Below are 22,123 nucleotides of genomic sequence, written 5' to 3'. Positions count from 1 at the left end.
CATGTGCTTGCATTATTAAGTTCGTTATGAATAAAAAATCATTTTAAGTTAGAGCCTAATAATTATTTCACTATTAATATGCTTCTTAGTTGTATTTTACTTTGATAAAATACATTTTTGTTATGTGCAAGTGGCTTGAGATACCTATTGGGTCCTTAAATTACCATATAGCATATATTCAACACAAAAAACAGTGACCATCTGTTGTTGACAAAGGACAGCTGGACATATAAAGGGCCCCATTACCTTCAGTAGCTGAGGGCCGCATCAAACTGAAATCTGGCCCTGAGTGACTGGCAGAAGGAGAGCACATGATGCAAATTGGGAAAGGTATGTGCAGTTTTCTCAGGCTCCAGAATTTATACAGATTGCAGAATTTCACCCTTATGGGCACCGAATTTTGATTTTTTTGCTTCAAGCTCACAAAACAGGGAAATTAACAAATATTGCAGTTATGGAGATCTTTGCCTTCCTGCCCCCTATAAAGCCCACCAAGCAGAAATGGGAAAACCCACACTTCCCAGCCCCACTTCAACTCGCCCACACTTAAGACAACTGGATAGACTAAGGGGTGATTCAATCAGGAGAATCCAGCCAAAGAATCCAGGAACAGGGAGACCCAAAGGTGCAGCCGCCTCGCTGAACCCAGCTCCCCAGCTCTGAGGACCTTCCCCGGCCTTGGATGCTGCCCACCCCAGTTCCCTCCCCAGGCCACAATCTCCAGCAACAACACAAAGCACTGAGAGATTCACGTGTTTCCAAAGGAACATTTCTTGTCCAGACCATCTCCGCTGGTGGGGCCAGCTTAATCTGCCACATCCACAATGAGAGGAGCCACGTAGTCCGAGTGGCGGATCCCGAAGGTCAAGCCACGTTGTGGGGTGTGCTGCAGGAGGAAGGAGAGAGGGAGGGGCAGAGTTAGGCACCGCCAGCGGAAGGGAAGGGGTGGGGGCATGGAAGGCTCTTGGCAGGCCAAGATCTCACATCACACTCTGTTCTGTCAGACCACACCCAGAGTACTTAGTCCAATTCTGAGCACCACAATTTAAGAAGGATGTTGACAAGCTGGAAGGTGTGCAGAGGAGGGCGACCAAGAGTATATTTAATTTCTGGTTAGGTTGTCAACATGCATGCTCCTGCTTGCAGAGATTGTGGAGGGATAATAATAATAATAATAATAATAATAATAATAATAATAATAATAATAATTTTATTTATATCCCGCCCTCCCCAGCCGAAGCTGGGCTCAGAGTTGCTAACAGTGGTAAAAGGAACACAGTTTACATAAAATCACAATCAATTAATAGAAATACATTCTAAAATCAATTCATCCTAAAATCAATTGAGAATCAAATTAATGGCAACCATTGGGCTAGAGTTCTATGAGGATTACCAAAGGAGAGATGGGGTCAGACTGTGTGCTGGCCAAAGGCCTGGAGGAACAGCTCTGTCTTGCAGACCCTGTGGAAAGACGTCAAGTCCCGCAGGGCCCTAGTCTCTTGGGACAGAGCGTTCCACCAGATCGGGGCCACGGCCGAAAAAGCCCTGGCTCTGGTCAAGGCCAGCCTAACCTCCGTGTGGCCCAGGACCTCCAAGATGTTTTTGCTTGAAGACTGTAAGGTCCTCCGTGGGACATACCAGGAGAGGCGCTGTATAGGGCTTTAAAGGTCAAGACCAGCACCTTAAACCTGACCCTGTACTCCACCAGGAGCCAGTGCAGCTGGGATAGCACCGAGTGAATGTGATCCTGCAGCGAGGACCCCATAAGGAGTCTCTCCGTGGCATTCTGCACCCACTGGAGTTTCTGGGTCAGTCTCAAGGGCAGCCCCACGTAGAGTGAGTTAGAATAATCAAGTCTGGAGGTGATGCTAATGAAGATCACCTTGCCCATCACATTTGAATGTTGGGGCAAGAGCTGTCCGCCTCTCCCACCATCCCATAAGACCCATATCTTTGCTGCAGAACAACTGCACCCCTCGCCTTCTGGTGCCACTTGTCCTCACCTTCTCGGGGCTGTAGGCTCCTGGACCCGGCTTCAAAGTGTTGTCTCCTGGGGGCATGTTGCGGGCCAGCATGCTGAAGTGGGGTGGGCGGTTCTTGTAGACGCTGGGATCCACCAGGCGGTAGTTGCAGGGCCCTGGCGTCTGTTGAGCAAGGGGAGAAAAAGGGTCACTAGGCCAGGCATGCCCAAGAGCAGTCCCAGCCACCCACCTTGGACCTCTCCAGCCCTTTCTAGGGTGCTTCAATGTCCTCTGATTATGGGCATGTGAAAGTCATTGAGCAGAACCCCATTTCCCTTCTCATCATGGTTGGCATCTGTCTGTCTTGAGAGACAATGGAGTGCACTTTTGAGGGTGAAGCCAAACTGCTCCGTTAGCAGCCCCAAAGGGACTGCTCTGGGGCGCAAGCCTGGGCTGTGTGTCTGGAGGTCCTGGGCTGCCCAAGCGACAAGACCTCTCAGCCTTGCTAATGTGGTCCGAAGATGTTTGGTCCCAGCTTGGCTGCAGGAGTTGCCAGAAGGAGGTGAAGAAGAAGAAGAAGAGGAGGAGGAGGAGGAGGAGGAGGAGGAGGAGGAGGAGTTTGGAATTGATATCCCGCTTTTCACTCCCTTTAAGGAGTCTCCCCCACAACAAACACTCTGTGAGGTGAGTGGGGCTGAGAGACTTCAGAGAAGTGTCACTAACCCAAGGTCGCCCAGCAGCTGCATGTGCAGAAGCAGGGAATCGAACCCGGTTCACCAGATTACGAATCCACTGCTCTTAACCACTACACCACACTGACCACAAGGCACTATCCAACAGTCTTGGAGGCTCCACACTGGATTGTATAAGGCATGCTTGGCAAATCGATACCGTGATCAACTCCCACCTGGAAACCTGTGTCCCCACTGTGGAAGGACGTGTGGGTCCAGAGTTGGCCTCCACAGTCACTTACGGACTCATTGTTAAAAACGTGTTTATGGAAGGCAATCTTACTCGGCTACGAGTGATTGCCAAAGAAGAAGGAGAAGAAGAAAGAAGATTCTATTCTATTCTATTCTATTCTATTCTATTCTATTCTATTCTATTCTATTCTATTCTATTCTATTCTACAGTCATACCTCGGGATGAATACGCTTCAGGTTGAGCATTTTCGGGTTGTGCTCTGCGGTGACCCAGAAGTAACAGAACATGTTACTTCCAGGTTTCACCGCCTGCACATGCACAGACGCTCAAAATGATGTCACGCGCATGCGCGGAAGCAGCTAACGCGACCTGTGCACACGCAGACACCCAGTCGTGTCTTACGTTCCTTTCAGGATGCGAATGGGGCTCCGGAACAGATCCCATTCGCATCCTGAGGTACCACTGTATTCTATTTTATTCCATATTCTACTTATTCTGCTTGTGTTTTTTGTGCAGCCGTTTTTTTAGATTAGTTTTCTATATCTTATTGCATTATGAAAGATTCAGTTAAAAATTTTACATGCAAAAAAATGAAAGAACATTGAACACAAAGCATAGCCCCCCACTTTGTCCTACATATTCCTCACACACCAGCCCCAAGAAAACTTCACACTTGAGCCCCTTGGTCGCCGAAGAAGCAGAAGAAGCAGCAGAAGATGACTCCTTAGCACATATTTAAAGAACACCCCCCGTTTTCTTGATTTTGCTTTCATCAAATCGTTTCAGGGTCTCCTAAATCTCCAACTCCTGGCTGTTCAGCTGCTTACCTTGCTGAGGTCCTCATAGAAACTCCCAATCATGCTGCGTCCAAAAATGGAGTAATTGGGGGCGGTGCTCTTGCCAATCACCTTGGGCCCAAGCATGGGAGGGAGGCCGTAGGCTGCAGGCCCTAGAGGAGGAAAAGGGGAGAGAAGGGATTCAGTGCGTTACGGCATCTGGGGAATTTTCCTATTCCACTACCCCCTGCAAATTGCTCTGTTTATCTCGTCTCTGGAAGAGTTCCAGAGAACTTGAATGCTTGCACAGTATTTTGTTGAAATATATATACAGTCATACCTCTTGTTACGTTTGCACGTTTTTTCAGGTTGCGTCACGCGGCGACCCGGAAGTACCGGAAAGGGTTACTTCTGGGTTTCGCCATATGCCCATTCACAGACATATATATAATTGTCCAGTAGCACCTTAGAGACCAACTAAGTTTGTTCTTGGTATAAGCTTCCGTGTGCATGCACACTTCTTCAGATACGTATTTTGTGATATTCTTAGTTGGCTAAATAAAGAGATCCTGCACCCAGACAGGATCCACATGTGACTGAAATCAAACAGGGGTAATTGATTTGGATCAAAAACCACCCGAGGGGAAGTTCTGTTAAGAAAGAAAAACCTCTGAGACTTCTGAATTCTTCCCCTTAGCTCAAGGGATCTATGATTCCCCTCAAGGTCCTCTTGTTGGTCAGAAGAAATCAGAGATGGCAACCAAGTATATAAAAAGCAAGGTGGCAACTAAGCCTTTGAGCTTTATTGATCTGTTGCAACAGAGGCCCTGGCACCCACAAACAAGAGGAAGGGTAAGAAGTCCAAACAAAAGTATGCCACAATTTTTTAATTCTTGGACAGTGTCTAAAAACCACCCAGAAAACACAATAGTCACAATAATGGGTTGTACAGGTATATCAGGACATGGTACAGAATATATGTTTTTCTCTAATATTTGCAAGTCTGTCCTTCGAGGTGCTTGACCTGCTTTTCCTGGGCTGCCCCAGACATCCTTTAGAAATGTTGAACAACCTGGCTCCAGAATCCATTGACAAAGGCAGGTTTCATTCGTACACAGTGATCTGCCCTTTTAGACTGGTCTGCTTGGATAGTTATTGATACTTGTTAAACCAGTTTCACAGAGGGGAGGCTCAGGAAGAATTTCCTGAGGTCGACTGGCTATACATCTGTATATTTGCTTGCTTTAATCGAGTAAAGTATTGTTTCATTGATAAATTGGCCCTTTCATTGAGAAAAAGGGATTGATTGACAGTACCTGCAAGCAACTGACAGATAAGTGGAGACATTGTAAGTTTCAGCTCAGCTGAGCTCTTTTGCAGATTGCCTTTGCAAAGGGATCTTGTTGCAGCCTGTAGACGGGGCTGTTTTGCAATTGATCTTGTTCTTTTAAGCTTAGGGGATATGCATTTATAGATCTGCACTGATGCACATGCACCCTATATTAGGATAACAGGAGGTCAGCAGCCAGATGGAGGGAGATTCTCTGTGGTTGCTGCTCTCTCACCTGGTGACTGGTCGTAATCGAAGTTCTTCGTCCGGGAAGCGAGAGAGTAGTTGGGGGCAGAAGGGTAGGCCAAATTCTTTGCTTTCTCTGGCGAATACCGACCTGCAAAAAGCAAAGCACACAGGAGAAGGCTGAATTCACAACACCGCCCTGCATTTCTGTTACTATTTTTTATTAAATTTATACACCGCTCTTCATCCTAGGATTGCAAGAGCAGTTTACAGTACAAAAACACAAACACGCATAACATAACAATGAACAAAGCAACAACTTCCCCCCACAACACATTTAAAAAGGTAAAGGATGCCTGACAGTTAAGTCCAGTTGCGAACGACTCTGGGGTTGCCACGCTCATCTCGCTTTACTGGCTGAGGGAGCCTATTCTAGTAAAATTGTCCTTTATATTCATAAGCCAGTTTTGGTGTTGTTGGTTTGTTGTATAACAGATTTCAAGACTGACCTGGGCCTGGAGTCATAAAAGACATCACATCCCTGGGGCGTCCGTAGATGGAGAATGCAGGGATCCCGTCCTTGCCCCTCATAGTCATGTTGGTTGGGATGAGGTAGCCTGGCCCAGGGGAGCAACCCACTAGCTCTTGGGGCCGGCGGATCCCAAAACTGTACGCGGGAGCCCGGTAGCGAGAAGGGTCGTGTAGCGGGTAGCCTGCAAGGAAGAGCGAGCACAGAGAGGGAAGAGGAGAACTTGAGATGGATAGGATCCATTATTCCACTTTGCTCAGCATCTTGTCCATTAACAGCAACCAAGTGGGGCAAAATGGCAATTTCCAACCCTATACTGCCTTGGAGCAGGGACAATCTTTTCATTTTTGCAAGTAGTAGACCTTTCCACCCTCTAGTATTTGTTTAACCTTCTACACCCCTGCTCATCACAACATCCAGTGGTGAGGAGTTCCACACGTTGATTCGATGCTGGGGAAAGAAGCGGCTGTTAAGTATATTTGCTTAATTCACACTGAAATGGAGAGTGCCTGTGTGTTTTGCTGAAAGGGTTTAACTGGAAGATTCCATTGGAACAAAAGAAGAGCAAGAAGAGCTCTCTTTGCACCTAGATGGGCTGATAACTAACTGTATTTGTTCTCTGCCAACTAACACGTGAGTGTTTAACCTTAGATCAGGTGATTAAAGTATTCAATTGCAAATCAGCATCTTGGGGAGTTGGTCTTTTGTTCCCAGCCAAAGTGGGAGTAAGATGTGATAATGAAGCTCTCCAGGAGATGCATAGCCTTAAGCAGGTGAATGCAGCCTAGAATGGGAGAGAGGCACAGTTTTGATTTCTGGAAGAAGTAAAGTTATTTCTTATAAAATGCTGAGCTTGTGCTGGACATGCTTTTGATATTAAGGAACTGTTTGGATGTTTACTCTGGTTTACTGTTTTTTGATCTGTTTGGAAGAAAGTTCTGCAAGTAAAGCTTTGAATCAATGTTTTACCCCAAAGGAGTTGTTTTTTATGCATCCAGTTGCTTCAAGCTGCACAATATTAATATCTGCAAAAGCAGCAACCCAGACTTCTCCCATTCTAGGATTTTGATGCTGGACTATATCACCTCTTACAGAAACGGGCTAGGGCCAGTATCTGGACTCCTTGATTTTCACTTACCTACATTTGTTGGGAGAGCATATTTGGGTCCGGGGCTGCTGTAGAGGGAAGCGATTGGCCCTCTGGGCCGGTGAGGGCGCCAGGACCCCACCCACACATCTGCAGACATGTTCAAATCTTTGTACTATTCTTCTTCTTGCCCTGAAAGGAGATCAGGAGGAGAAAGGAGATTACCGGGGCCGTGCAACTAATGGATGCAAATCCTGAACTGGATCTGATCGATTTGAGTCAAATGCATATCATTCTGTGTTTTTTTTTTAATGAATATTTATTAGATTTTCCAATTTTATATAAACACAAAAAGAAAAAGAAAAAGAAAAATATTAAAAACAATTCAGTTTCAATAACAGTTTTTCAATCACATATTTCTTTGACTTCCTCATACCTCCCCTTCTTGTTCTCTAGTTCACCTTATTAATTCAGCAAATCCTAATCTCTTAACATTCCTTTTAAAATAAAACCTTATTTTCCATTCAGCTTTTTTAAATTTAATAACACAAACCATCATAATCCCCATTATCTTTATCATAACAGCTAGTCCCCACCAAAGTTCAAACCAACATCTTTTCAAAGTTCATTAATTTTATAATATTTCTGTAGATAATCCTTGAATTTCTTCCAATCTTCTTCTGCTGACTTTTCTCCCTGGTCGCGGATTCTGCCGGTCATTTCTGCCAGTCCCATACAGTCGATCAACTTCATCTGCCATTCTTCCAGAGTGGGTAGATCCTGAGTCTTCCAGTGCTTTGCTATAAGTATTCTTGCTGCCGTTGTAGCATACATAAAGAAAATTCTGTCTTTCTTTGGCACCAGATGGCCGACTATGCCCACAAATGCATATCATTCTGAGGCAGCTACAGTTGCTGCAGAGCAGGACAAATGGACCCAAATCAACTTGTCATGAATTATGCTGTTACAGAACTGAAAAAGCTTTTTGGGGGGAAATAAACAAGAGTGTTGTAGTTATTAATCACATCCTGTAAGGTAAATCCTGGGGTAGGGAGATGGGGAAAAGGAGGTGAGCTGGATTTTGCTTCCATCTAGTTTCTAACCCAGGCCACACTCTCATGAAACAACCTTGACTCACAATGCTTGTTGAAAGAGATGGTGGGACACATCTTTAGTCCAAACATGTCTTTGGGATTTCTTGATTTGTACCATATACATGAACGGTGATATGTTGGGAATCTGAATACGTGCAGCTACTCACACAGAGTCAATTAAGGTTTGGCAGACAGCCAGAAGGCAATCTGAAGGAGTAAATCTGCCTGGTGATAACAGAGACATGGAGACAGCCTCCTGACTGGTCAGGTTCTCTCAAGGGAGTGATAATTAATGGTCCACTAACTGGAATGTGTTGGTTCAGTAGTTCAGAGGTGTGTCAGTGTAGGAGTTGTGAGTCGTGTCAGAGAGAGCTAGCTAAAGATCCGTGTTCTGTTCCTGTAAATAGTCCACTGCATATAATAAACACCTAACTACAAGTTCCTGGTTCCTGCTTCGTCTATCCTGTCTGCAGCCAAGTCACCAATTGCTTCCGTGGATTCTGCTAGGTCTGGCTACGGTCCTGCAACTAGTCAGAAAGTTGCGAAACACCAGTAGGTTTTGCCAATAAATAGTGCTATCATTGCACATCATCTTTAGGTTAGGCTGTGGTCCAGAGTCACACACCACCAATGGGCCAGAGGACTGCAGAGTGCCAGGATTCCACTTAAGTTGTGCTCTGTGCAGAACAGAGGAACACCAGAAGAGCCTTCTGAATTAGGCCAATGGCCCACCTAGCCCAGAATCCTGTTCTTGCAGGGGCCAGCCAGCCACATGCCTGTGCAAGTCGGAGCCAAAGAAATAACAACTAATTGCACATTTATTCCAAATCCAGTTATTCAGAAGAGATTCACACGGGCAATTTGCTTGCCTTTACAAGCCCTTTGGCTGCATTGCTGGTTTAAAATATTCAGCCTTCTCTTCTCCACCCACCACCCTGTTTTTTTGGTACATAATATTTTGCTTCCCTTTTCTTGCTTGTGTTAGAATATTTCTTTTCCAAAGGGAGGGGGGAAAACCTTCAACATCTTTTTTAAAAAAGAATCCAACCTCAGTCACAGCAAAGAAGATGGTCGTGTGCTCTTAGAGTTGCCCACCTCAGTTTAGAGACTGTTCCCGTCCACTCTGGCCTGTGCCTGCCAGCTTGCCAGGAGAGGTGCTTTGGTCGCATTGTGACCTCATGCTGATGACACTTCCCTGAAAAAGGACTGGCCTGCAAATAGACACCTGTAAGTAAAGGTAAAGGTAAAGGGACCCCTGACCATTAGGTCCAGTCGCAGACGACTCTGGGGTTGCGGCGCTCATCTCGCTTTATTGGCCAAGGGAGCCGGCGTACAGCTTCCGAGTCATGTGGCCAGCATGACTAAGCCGCTTCTGGCAAACCAGAGCAGTGCACAGAAACGCCGTTTACCTTCCCGCCAGAGTGGTACCTATTTATCTACTTGCACTTTGTGCTTTCGAAATGCTAGGTTGGCAGGAACAGGGACCGAGCAATGGGAGCTCACCCCGTCGCAGGGATTCGAACCGCTGACCTTCTGATCGGCAAGCCCTATGCTCTGTGGTTTAACCCACAGCACCACCCACGTCCTGCAAGTAGGAAGTACCATAGAAAGCTGCCAGGCACTGAACCAGACCCATTGGTCTATCTAGCTCAGTCCTTTCTATGCCGACTGTCAGGGCCTCTCCAGGAATCCACACAATATTCTCTCCCAGTCCCAGCTGGAGAATGTGGGGACTGAACCTGTGAGCTTCTGAATGCAAGGCAGATTCTCGGCCGCTGAGCTATGTGTCATTGAAATTCTACTCAGTATGATCCAGAGCAGAACTCCAGCATATACCGTATGTTTTGCTCCATAAGACACACCTGACCACCTAGTTTTTAGAGGGGGAAAACAAGAAAAAAAATATTCTGAGCGAAACAGTGGATGTATGATTTTTGTGGTTCATGCTGTGGCCACAGACATGTGATTTGACGGTTAGTTTGGGGTAGCCCAGTGCAAAAATCCTTAGAATCCATGTGGATCTGTGCTTTGTAACCACGTTTTTGCGCCATTGCGGCCCCACGAAACAGTGGATGCATGGTTTTTTGGGTGCAGGCTGTAGCCATGGACATGCTATATGATCTGATGGTGAATTTGGGGTGACCCAATGCAAATATCCTGAGGATCTGCTTTTCACCCCTGGGCAATTTGGCTCCGGGGACCACACATTCGCTCCATAAGATGCACAGACATTTCCCCTTACTTTTTAGGAAGAAAAAAGTGCGTCTTATGGAGCAAAAAATATGCAGAGTTAGCAGAGGAACAACTTTAACACATTGCAGGATTCCCAAAAACAGACCCGAGGCAATTGTAATTCATCCAGCAGAGCTTTACTGCTGCTGAAAGCAAATGACCATAATGGTCACAAATCCAATACATTCAGGACTGGCACTGCCCATAAGAAATCCAGTTGCAGCAGACTTAACTGAAACTTACAATAACTTATAATAAGTCTAAACCTTAACACTAAGCATACAGTGGTACCTCGAGTTAAGTACTTAATTTGTTCCAGAGGTCTGTTCTTAACCTGAAACTGTGCTTAACCTGAAGCACCACTTTAGATAATGGGGCCTCCTGCTGCTGCCGTGCCGCTGGAGCATAATTTCTGTTCTTATCCTGAAGCAAAGTACTTAACCCGAGGTACTATTTCTGGGTTAGCGGAATCTGTAACCTGAAGCGTATGTAACCTGAAGCATATGTAACCCAAGGTACCACTGTACTGTGTACAGAACACCACATCAGAAGGAAAAGAGTCCTGGACCATGTTTCATGGGTTACCCCTGGGCCCAGCACAATTGTGCTCAAGGAAGATTCTGAGAATGCAGAGAACATGAATGTGTGCATGGAGCTGGGAGGCCCAAATGTACAGTACCCTCCTCAGGTAGGGATGGGGGGCCTCTCCATTTTGGTTCTTCTCCGGTTCTCATTTTTCAATTCTTAAATTCACTTCTCTGCACGTCTGCAGCCAGTTCTCTCTCTCTCTCTCTCTCTCTCTCTCTCTCTCTCTCTCTCTCTCTCTCTCTCTCTCATATCCTCGCCTGCCCTGTGGAACGCCCTCCCATCAAATGTCAAGGAAATAAACAACGACCTGACAGCAAACCAAGCCTTATGAGGAATGGTTGAAGGAGCTGGGTATGTTTAGCATGGAAAAGAGGAGACTGAGAGATGATAGCTATCTTCCAATATCTAAAGAGCAGTGCCTATCCCCATGGCACCACTGGCTGTTGTGGTTCTGGACAGTCAGGAATTAACACTCTAGGAGCATTCTGATTCGCTGGGTGCATTGCCCACATGACCCGGGCATTTTCCTTTGATCTGTGCTCTGTGGGGGCTGAGCTCTCTCTGGAGAGCAGTCTGTCTGTCTGAGAATGTGAGCAAGGTAGCTTCGTTTTTGTTAGAGACAGAAATCTGCAAATATGCAGCTAGATTCTGTTGGTTTTCTTTTCTGTTTGTTATGCTTCTAAATAAAGAGTGTTAGATTAGAAGCACTGGTGTCGAGCTGAGTTATTGAAGACACCATGTCAACACAGACAAGCCATTTTACGCTGCATGTGAACTCTGCTATTATCAGGCAACTGAGAAGAGTGGCAGCGTGTGAGTGGAAGCATGTGGGCGCCATTTAAGTTTGTCGGAGTGGCAATAAATCAAATTTATTGCAGGGCCGTTGCAGCAGACTCAGTGGGTCAAAGGATTTACGACCCACAAACTTTAACACTGGCTTCCCAAATACAGTTCTGATTTTGGGGATACTTGAAGGGGAGACTCCCTGAGATGCCTCCTTCCCAAAGCAAAGGAAGGATTGAACTCTGATTAATACACACAGAGGCTTGAAGCAGCAAGACTCTGGGAAGGGTGCGTATAATAATCTGTCTCCACCCTCCGGCCCAGGTCGTTTTATTCACAAAAGAGCTTTTTACAGAGTGTTCGTAAGAACCAATCAGATTTCTTCCGAGCATTTCAACAAACCCCACGTGGGGACAAAGTTAAACAACAAAAACTAACCAAGCTTGCATATTTCTGGGGTAAACAAAACAGAACTACAAAGGAGTGCATTTGGCAACTCCGGAGGTGATAAACAATCAATAGACATGATAAGAATGATGGCCAGGAGGACAGCGATCATTATCACCTTCAGGTGAGATCTGTTTCCTGGCCCTAAGATTAACATCCTAAGATTAGCATATCAGAAAAGCTACATCAAAAGAAGCTGTCCACTGTCTTTGATGATCCAGGATGCCTGCCTGTCTAAGTGGGTACCTGACTTGTGAAGAAAGAGAAATGGAACAGGGATGCAGAGGTGTAGATTGATCAATAATCATATCAAAATAGTTTAAACCCAGTCAACGCAATGCTTTTATCGCTGACACAGATGGCTTACTCTATATTTGTTATAATTCCTCATAGCAATCCCACCTGATCACTACATGCCTCCACGAGTATCATAGCTTATAGAAGAGTAGATTGCCCTCAAGGCCAACATGTTGAAGGCCCTAACCAGCACTTTGAAGTGTTTGAACAAATGACAGACAAGCCACTGAGGCTGATGCAATGTAGAAGTATTTATTTCTGAAGCATATTTGTAGAGGCATGCACACATTATAGACAGTTATGTTTCCCTATCAAAATGACTTAAAGGTCAGGGATCTGCAGAGGAGGGTTCTTTCTTCTGCTCATTGTCCAGTAGATCCAGTGTTAGGTGTGGAGCAGGTAATCCTATGGGACAATTGGGAGCAGAAAGTGAGCTCCTAATTAATCCTTTGCAAGCAGGACTTGGGGATAGCAAGCACTCCTTGAGTTGGTTGCATTACAGATTTCCCCCCATAGATTTCCCTTCCAAACTGATGGGAAAGTGCATTTCAGAGGCCCTCCTCTTCACCACTGATTGGTGCTAAGAGCAAGCCCCATAGGGAACGTCCTACTGCCTTGCTCTCATCTAATTAGTGCTGGACTGAAGCCCCTTTGGAGACACCCTTTCAGCAACAAGCAGCTGGTTTGCGCTGAGAGCACAGCTGCAAGGGGGCTGGCTGCAAGTCCCACTTTGTCTTTTTGCAGGTGTGGTTTGAATTCAAGCCGCACCTGCAAACAGTCATTTCTCCTCTGCAGAGGGCTTGCTTTCATTAAGGCTTCACCCTTCCCAGGGCTCTAGAAGACGCTGCCATAAAAGTGCATTGGTTCTTTGCAAACTAAAAGAGACCAGTTGAATGTCCTAAATGGCTTTCAATCTGAATCAGGATATTGGAGACATGTGAGTTGGGAGGGGCAGGAAGTAATAAAGGGAAGTAATTGACTGCTGTTTCAGGGGCATGTGTTTAAATTCACAGTGGGCTGAGGCATCTATTAGGGATGGGGAGACTGTTGTCCTCCTGATGTTGGTGGACTCCAACTCTCATCAACCCCACTCATCGTGGCCAGTTGTCTAGGATGATGCTAGTGGTCCTCAAGCAACATCTGAAAGGCCACAAAAGTTCTTCATCCTGGGCTCCCAGGGAAGGGGGCTCTTGCTACTTGCAGGATTCAATTAGATCTATTGCAGGCTACAGTGAGAGCAGGACGCTGGAATAGATGGGCCACTGGAATGGGGCAGAAGGGCACCTCTGACGTTTTCATATTCTGAAAAAGGCGCAGGTAGAAAGACAGCATTGGATGGAAGCCTCTGAGATTGATGGGGTCAGCCAGGGAGAGTGAAGAGGTCAGGAGGATCCGTAATTTGGCCTATGTTTGCAAATATAGGACTCTACATTCTTGCAGCTCTCTGCTCTAAATTTCTCAAAACCTGGAAAAACACAGAGAAATGGTCTTAGGCAGAGTCAACAGCAGACACCAGGAGCTCCTTGGCATGCTGCTGCTGTTGGGACCCCAACACCCTCAAAACACATGTACCCCCACCCCACGGTGGCCACAGGGAATGTCCTTTCTTCTTCTCCCATTCAAAAGAAACCAAGCCACTCATCCAATACTAAATTGGCCAAGGTGGGTGGTGGCATCTATTGGGAGGACCTTGAGTAGAAAGCAAAAGTGGATTAGGATGGTGTTCCCTGTCAGTCTGAGCCACCTTGGGAACATAGCTGTCAATGTTTCCCTTTTTTAAAGGGAAATTCCCTTATTCCGAATAAGAAAAGGGAAAAGTTGACAGCTATGCTTGGGAAGGCTAGATTCTTGTAAGGCAGCTTGGAAATATTTCTATCTAACAGATGAAAGGGCACCAAAGGAAGTCCTTCACTCACGACCTCTTGGCCAAAGAGCAGGCAAGGAGCACATCTCATAACCTCAGTAGAAATTTAGAAAATACTGCAACCCACATTGCATTGAGCATGGCAGCTCCAAAGTACCAGCCCTGAGAGCGGACTCCTTACCGTCCCCACGAAACAAGGAGGCACATAAGTTGTTGCCGTGTTTATTAGGTTCTCCCTCAGCCCATGGTAAGAACTCGGCAGCAGAGCCATCTGTCCACTTCCAATTTCCATCCTGCAGGGACAAGAGAGTTGATATGCTCTTTAGAAAGAACAGATCATAAGGAGACACTTCCAAAACACAACACGCTCCTTGATTATTCTACCCAAACGAACCACAGACAACATTATTTGCGTTGCAGGACATCAGCCAGGAGCCCACCATGACTGTTTTGGCCTCAAGTATGTTGAGTCCAGAGAACCTTCTCATAACATTTTGAGGACATCAGCTGGGGAAGCCCCATAGAATAATCTTCCCACTGAATTCATTTACTATCAGCTCCAACAGTGCTGACGGAGGAGGAGGAGAAGGCCTTGGAGACTCACCCTATCCTCGTCTGACAATCCAATCCAGACACTTAGTTCCATCGATCTTTTAAGGTCTTTAGCCAATAAATCCAGTTCTGTTGCTTCACGGACAGAGACAAGCTCAGAAGTCATGTCAAATACACGGCAGGCTCTCTGGAAAAAAGAATGAGTTTTATGCAACTACACTTACCTTTGAATTCTCCTCAAAGTCAGGCTCAAGGTTGAATATTGCAGTCGCAATACATGGAAATCCAGCTCTGGATGTGTGACTGATTGAAATGCAAGCTTTGTTCGGCCAACTGAGATCCAGCACGGTGCAATATCCCCATTTGTGTCTCGCTCAGTTTCTTCATTGTCTGATTTTTAATTAGATTCTCCACTTTCAGTTTGTGATTTTGTTTATAAAAGAAAAGTTCTTGGGAGGACTGAGCAGCATTTGAGTGGACATTGCCCCAGTATAAAAACATTTGTTTGCAATTTCACCTCATATACTGCAGCTTTGGGTGTTATTTTCTTTTGAATTTTTTAGTGCTTTATTGAAATTAAAAAGAAACAGCAAACAAAAAATTTATCCAGAAAAAAGAGACAATAGTTGTAATTGTTACCTCAGATAACAATAAATTCTTCTTATATCTATGTTGATTTATCGTTGCCTCATCCTGTATCTACCACTTAATTTACTTTGCCACTCCAGTTTAGTTGGAATTTTTTCACCTTTCCAATTCATAGCAATCAACATTCTTGCAACTACTGCGGCATACAAGAATATTTCCCTTGCTTTCTAAGGTATGTCTGGACAAAATATTCCCAAGCTAATGTTTTTTTAAATAAAGGACATCTTAAACATCTTTTTGAGCTCATTATAGATTACCTCCCAAAATTCCTCTGTTTTCTTACAGTTCCACCATATATGTAGTATTGTACCTTCCGCTTCCCCACATCTCCACCATTTACTTGAGGTGTTTTTATACATTTTAGATAGTTTTGATGGCATAAGAACAGTGGAATTGCATCTTCATAAAATTTTATTTCAAAGCGTAACATGCAGTGAACTTCATATCTAACATCCATAGGGATGGTGTGACCAAAATCTTGAGCTCATTTTATACCAGTATAAAAACATTGTTTGCAATTTCCCCTGATATACTGCAGCTTTGGGTGTTATTTTCAATAATACACTTTATCTACAATTTTCTCTAATACAGTGGCGCCAACTGGGGGGTGGCAAGCCAAGAGCCCCACAAATCAAGGAAGTGGCCAGGCCCCGTCAAAATTCTGTGGTGTCTGTGCGTGCATGCCTCCTAATGTGCTTACCTCACTCGCATACACTGCATGTTGTGTGCAAAACACGTCAGCATGCTGCATGGCATGCGTGCATGACATTGTCACGAATTCTCCGCGGCGCTTTAGCAGAAATGCTCAGAGTTCCAGGTTCTTCAGTGCAGTATATTTATTGTGAGCTATATATACAAATGGACACGGGTGACGCTGTGGGTTAAACCACAGAGCCTGGGGCTTGCTGATCAGAAGCTCGGTGGTTCGAATCCCCGCAACGGGGTGAGTTCCCGTTGCTCGATCCCTGCTCCTGCCAACCTAGCAGTTCTAAAGTACGTCAAAGTGCAAGTAGATAAATAGGTACCGCTCCAGCGGGAAGGTAAACGGCGTTTCCGTGCGCTGCTCTGGTATGCCAGAAGCGGCTTAGTCATGCTGGCCACATGACCCAGAAGCTGTACACCGGCTCTCTCAGCCAATAAAGCGAGATGAGCGCCGCAACCCCAGAGTCGGCTGCGACTGGACCTAATGGTCAGCGGTCCCTTTACCTTTACCTTTTATATATACAAATATCTACAGGCTATAATACACGGGCAGTTCATAAAGTCAAACAGAGTACCTGGCTGCAGGTATTAAGACAAATAGAAAGATATCTAACTCTCTCTCTGACAAAACAAAAAAATTTTTTTCCCTTCCAGTAGCACCTTAAAGACCAACTAAGTTAGTTCTTGGTATGAGCTTTCGTGTGCATGCACACTTCTTCAGATACACAGTGCATGCACACGAAAGCTCATACCAAGAACTAACTTAGTTGGTCTTTAAGGTGCTACTGGAAGGAAAAAAAAATTTTTTGTTTTGACTATGGCAGACCAACACGGCTACCTATCTGTAACTCTCTCTCTGACCACACTCCTCTACACCACCACTTTACTGCTGGACAGGTTTCCCTTTTAAACCAACGACAGCCAATCAACTGACAGCACATTACTGCTGAATCTTTCTGACCCAGCACCTCCATAGAAAGTATTGCAGGCTGATTGCATCAGCCAGTTGCATCAGCTAGCAAACTCAAGCCTGCAGGCTTACTATCTCACACAACATTCTGTGAATCCTGACAGACATTAGGAACTTACCTGCATGGCATCACCATGGTGCACAGCCCTGGCCCCCTCAATCACGGGGGCAAGCTGGTACACTTTCTCTTATACAGCGGTACCTCGGGTTACATACACTTCAGGTTACAGACTCCGCTAACCCAGAAATATTACCTCTGGTTAAGAACTTTGCTTCAGGATGAGAACAGAAATCGTGCTCCGGTGGTGCAGCAGCAGCAGGAGGCCCCATTAGCTAAAGTTTTGCTTCAGGTTAAGGACAGTTTCAGGTTAAGAACGGACCTCTGGAACGAATTAAGTACTTAACCCGAGGTACCACTGTATATTTGTTCACTGTATGTTTGTTCAACGTATTTTGGGGGAGAACGAAATTTCAAATGGTACCTCTGTTTCGATGTGTGTTATTTCAGGACATGCTAAATGGAGTGGCTCTCATTCAAATGTGCTTCAAAGGCAAATTCCCCCCATCATGCCCATCTAATGAATTTCATGTGCAGTTTTAAGGCTGCCAGATCCATCATGCAGCATGCTTGGGCCATGTTCGGTGGCGTAGTGGTCATTTTATGTTTGTGCAGAAGCTGGACACAACAGCCAACCTGTCCCCAAGGAGAGCTAAAAGCCTTGCCTTGAAAGAATGAAAAAGTGCAGGTAGCTGTGTTGATCTGTTAATATATTCCTTCCCCGAAGGAGGAACAGTACAGGGTAGAATGCCTAATCTATTGGGATCCACTTGGCTTATTGGGACATAGTAGGAGAATGCCAGAAAATTGCCCTCCCACAGCAGAGGCATCTCTGCGGTGGGTGTGGGCTGCCCCAGGTGTCACCTCTGAGGGGGGTGACAAAATGCCAGGCAGCACTCACCACAGGGCCTGTAGTGCGCCTGAGCCATGCGTCTCTCCTGGGAGTGACGTGGTGGCTTGGGTGCCCACAGGCTCTGCGCTGCCCCAAACAGTCCGCCCACCACCTCCCCACCAGCTGTAGGGTGGCTGAATGGGAGGAGACAGGCAGACTCCTTGGAGGCTCAGCTGAGAATCCTGCCCCAGCTGGCCTTGTCCCATGGGCAGCTGGCTCTGCTGCTGTATCTCTGCTGTTGATTTGACAGGGCAGGCTTGAGTTCAGAGCAGTGCAAGCAGACTAGCTGTGTGCATCAGATAGCATCCCTCAGGGTGCTCACACAGCTGTTATTTTCCTGGTGGGCTTCAGTGACCCCCACAACATACATTTCAAGCACCTTTAGTAAACATTCAGAGCATGTAGGTTTTACCCAAGAATCGTGGGGACTGTAGCCCTGCGGACAGCAACCTACAGTTCCCAGGATTCTTAAGGGAAGTTCGTGTTCTTCAAATGTGTGTTCAATGGGTGTTGGGGATCTTGCTCACTTCGTCTCTAAGGTATGGTGGGTTCTCCAAGTTGTTCCTGATAAAATGATGTTGCTTATGACCCTACCCTGTCCCTGGGGGCTCACTTGAAAGCAGAACATGCTGGAGCCTTCATCAAACCTGAGTTAGTACTCCAACCTTTGGGGTCAACAGGTCTTTTCTGGGATGATGAGCCCACCATCTCAAGCCATCTTAAAGAAGGCCTGCCTACTTCCAGCCTATGAACAGCATATCTATCCAATCACTATCCCACATAACCTGTATCTTTCCAGGATTGAGTTTCAGCCTGGTGGCCCTCATCCAGCCCCCTAGTGGTTCCAGGCAATGGCCCTGAGCTTCCTCAGCCTCATCTGAATCTGAGAAGAACGATAAACTGATGAACTGAGCTGGTTGCCCAAGGCCTCACTTCAGATGCCTAAATGACATCTCATCAGCTCTTGAGATGCAAAAGATGGCCTCCTCAGATAAAAATCATGGCCATGGGATTGAGATTCATAACAGGTCTTCTGCAGAAACTCTCAAGCATATCTTGTGTTTTGTGGCCTTGCTCTTTCTGGACCCACCCAAAGCACCTAGAGGCCCCTCTTACCACTGCCTCGTGCCATGTTAGCCGGTTGGAAAAGCCATGATAGCAGCTTTCCATTTCTTTTTTCCAGCCCCGGAGGCAGCCTTGAGGTAACAGAGAGGGAGAACATTAGCTTTCAACATGGTCACGTCAGCACATGAAACAGTGGAAATAAAATATTTTTGGGGTGTCATAAAAGCCAAAGGGAAATTGAACGTCCTCAAAGACGTCCCAGGTCATGGGGTCCTCCACTTTCTTGGTGTCCAATATGACATATAATATTTTCATTGTATTAAATTATTTACCTGCCAATTTTCCAGCCAAGGAAAGCTAATGAGAATAACAGCAATAGATAATCTTATTTCAACCAATAATAAAAAACCACTAGGAAATAAATACTACTAATGATTCTGAAAAGTGTAGCTGGTCACTGCAACTATACTGAGGGTGTGGGTTCCAAAGGTGTGGAGCCACCTCAGAAAAGACCTACTGACAGATGAAGATGGTGGACAGACCAGTATCCAACTGGAACATCTGTGTGCAGGGAAGAGGATACAGGCACAAACAGTTTAACAGCACCACCAGCTCATCTTATACACCTAAAAATATGGTATCTTTGGGGTGCTATAAAAGTCAAAGGGAAATTGAACAGCCTCAAAGACGTCCCAGGTCACGGGGTTCACCACTTTCTTGGTGTCCAATATGACATATAATATTTTCATTGTATTGTATTAAATTATTTACCTGCCTAGTTTCCAGCCAAGGGAAGCTAAGGAGACTAACTGCAATAGATAATCTTATTTCAACCAATAATAAAAACCACTAGGAAATAAATACTACCAAACCAAGAATGATTCATGGGAAGGCTCTTAGGCTCTTTAAGGCCTTCTGAAAAGTGTAGCTGTTCACTGCAACTATACTTGGGGTGGGGTCACCACAGAAAAGACCCCCTCTATTGGTGATAGCTCAACTGACTGATGAAGATGGTGGAAAGATCAGTATCCAACTGGAACATCTGTGTGCAGGGAAGAGGATACAGGCGCAAACAGTTTAACAGATTTCATAGGTCCATCCCATTCAGGGGCCTGAAGGTTAAAGTCAGCAAGTTGAAGTGCACTGGGAGACATTAAAACTGGTACAATCTAAGTGCTTTTGAAGCTGCGTGCTGTAAACAGAACAGGATTCTGAAGAGGAGGTTAAGGGGTGATATGATAGCCATGTTCAAATATATAAAAGGATGTCACATAGAGGAGGGAGAAAGGTTGTTTTCTGCTGCTCCAGAGAAGCGGACACAGAGCAATGGATCCAAACTACAAGAAAGAAGATTCCACCTAAACATTAGGAAGAACTTCCTGACAGTAAGAGCTGTTCGACAGTGGAATTTGCTGCCAAGGAGTGTGGTGGAGTCTCCTTCTTTGGAGGTCTTTAAGCAGAGGCTTGACAACCATATGTCAGGAGTGCTCTGATGGTGTTTCCTGCCTGGCAGGGGGCTGGACTCGATGGCCCTTGTGGTCTCTTCCAACTCTATGATTCTATGATTCTATGATTCTATGATTTTGAACCAAACAGCCAATGGATCTACACTTGGCTTTCTAATGCTGCCAGAAGCTGATATTTCCCTAAGGAGACATCAACCACCTCCGAGATGAAATGATACCTTACCAGCAGGACCGTAGGGGTTGTCTGCTTTTTTTATTTTCATTGCGAAGCCAAAGGAGAGCTGCCATATCAGAACAAGGCAGGTGCAAAGGAGGCTGAGCCTGGGGTCGGAGGAAGGCTGCATCTGCTTCTGGAGACAGAAAACACAAAACACACAATTGCTAGGCTGAGTTTCCTGCATCCATCGCTCAGAAGGCAAGGCATTCGCTTTCTTTCTAACAGAAAAAAACACTCATTATCTCACCCAGATAGAATAAAGTAAAGGTAAACAGAAAAAAGTAAGGAGTTACAAACCCTCAAGATCAAATCATTTCACTTTATAGATTTATCAACTCTTTGATTTGTTGGGGAGCTGGTCCCTGAGACGCAAAGGTACCCCATTGTTCGTGTGCTGCTCACTTTGGAGATATAGCTGCCATTCAAAGGCCAGCATGGAGAGTCAGAGAGATCAGAAAGGGGGAGATAACTGACCTGGTTTTTCAGCTTCTCTCTCTCTCTCTCTGAGCTGCTGATTCTTCTTTATTCAAGTGTTCCAGTTGAGCTACGCCTGGGTGGGAAGCTGGTCTTTATGTGTCATTTATAGTCTGATAGGTAGGCAATGGCATGTGGTGAGAGACACTTGGCAGCACAAGGGAAGCCTAATGGTTCAACGCAATCATACACTGAGATCTTTTGCATCAGAACACAGAAGTACAGAAAGATCTCTTTCACCTGAAAGCCACTGTGGATTGAAAAATGTCCAACTGCTATGAAGTGGAAATTAGCAAGGAGGAGAGTCATGCTAGGCAAGGAGATTGTAAGAAGTTAGGAAGAGTGCTGCTGGATCTGCCCACCCATTTTACAAAATGTGGTCATTGCTGCTTCTCCCCACATTGCCTCTTTGTTGTTGTTTAGTCGTTCAGTCGTATCTGACTCCTCATGACCCCATGGACCAGAGCACGCCAGGCACTCCTGTCTTCCACTGCCTCCTGCAGTTTGGTCAAACTCATGCTGGTAGCTTCGAGAACACTGTCCCACCATCTCGTCCTCTGTCGTCCCCTTCTCCTTGTGCCCTCCATCTTTCCCAACATCAGGGTCTTTTCCAGGGAGTCTTCTCTTCTCATAAGGTGGCCAAAGTCTTGGAGCCTCAGCTTCAGGATCTGTCCTTCCAGTGAGCACTCAGGGCTGATTTCCTTCAGAATGGAGAGGTTTGATCTTCTTGCAGTCCATGGGACTCTCAAGAGTCTCCTCCAGCACCAGAATTCAAAAGCATCCATTTTTCGTCAATCAGCCTTCTTTATGGTCCTGCTCTCACATCCATACATCACTACTGGGGAAACCATAGCATAATAATAATAATAATAATAATAATAATAATAATAATTTATTATTTATTATTTATACCCCGCCCATCTGGCTGGGCTTCCCCAGCCACTCTGGGCGGCTTCCAAGAAATATTAAAATACTGTAGTA

At 45.5% G+C, this 22,123-nt stretch overlaps 2 protein-coding genes across 2 annotated transcripts in view; both read right to left on the bottom strand.

Moving 5' to 3' along the window:
* Positions 1-740: 740 nt before the first annotated feature.
* On the bottom strand, positions 741-9,049 carry LOC310743079 (ciliary microtubule associated protein 1A-like). Its single transcript, XM_083573176.1, has 7 exons — positions 8,936-9,049; positions 6,845-6,985; positions 5,687-5,890; positions 5,227-5,328; positions 3,713-3,834; positions 2,004-2,144; positions 741-886 (listed from the first exon to the last, which is right to left on the bottom strand). Exons 2-7 carry the CDS (start codon positions 6,951-6,953, stop codon positions 806-808), a joined length of 759 nt encoding a protein of 252 aa, XP_083429302.1. The 5' UTR covers positions 6,954-6,985; positions 8,936-9,049; the 3' UTR covers positions 741-805.
* A 3,416-nt stretch (positions 9,050-12,465) lies between these two features.
* LOC310743102 (ovocleidin-17-like) overlaps positions 12,466-22,123 on the bottom strand; it is a 40,729-nt gene continuing 31,071 nt past the window's right edge. Inside the window, exons 4-7 of the mRNA XM_083573214.1 lie at positions 19,037-19,116; positions 14,703-14,837; positions 14,280-14,391; positions 12,466-13,699 (exon numbers count right to left, since the gene is read on the bottom strand). Coding sequence (XP_083429340.1) covers positions 13,617-13,699; positions 14,280-14,391; positions 14,703-14,837; positions 19,037-19,116 — 410 coding nt within the window. The 3' untranslated portion in view covers positions 12,466-13,616. The remainder of the gene's footprint in view (positions 13,700-14,279; positions 14,392-14,702; positions 14,838-19,036; positions 19,117-22,123) is intronic.

This window comes from Podarcis filfolensis (genome assembly GCF_964270895.1).
Source record: "Podarcis filfolensis genome assembly, chromosome: 10".
Taxonomy (NCBI): Eukaryota; Metazoa; Chordata; class Lepidosauria; order Squamata; family Lacertidae; genus Podarcis; species Podarcis filfolensis.
Note: the sequence above shows the minus strand (reverse complement) of the source record. Positions and strands in the feature narration are given on the sequence as shown.

Bases quoted from the DNA above. Each gene is read 5' to 3' on its own strand.
- LOC310743079 (XM_083573176.1), bottom strand. From the start codon at position 6,953: ATGTCTGCAGATGTGTGGGTGGGGTCCTGGCGCCCTCACCGGCCCAGA. The intron at 2,145-3,712 runs GTAAGCAGCTGA...CTTGCTCAACAG, and splicing joins TCTATGAGGACCTCAGCAAG to ACGCCAGGGCCCTGCAACTA. The intron at 887-2,003 runs GTGAGGACAAGT...TTCCTCCTGCAG, and splicing joins GAGCCTACAGCCCCGAGAAG to CACACCCCACAACGTGGCTT.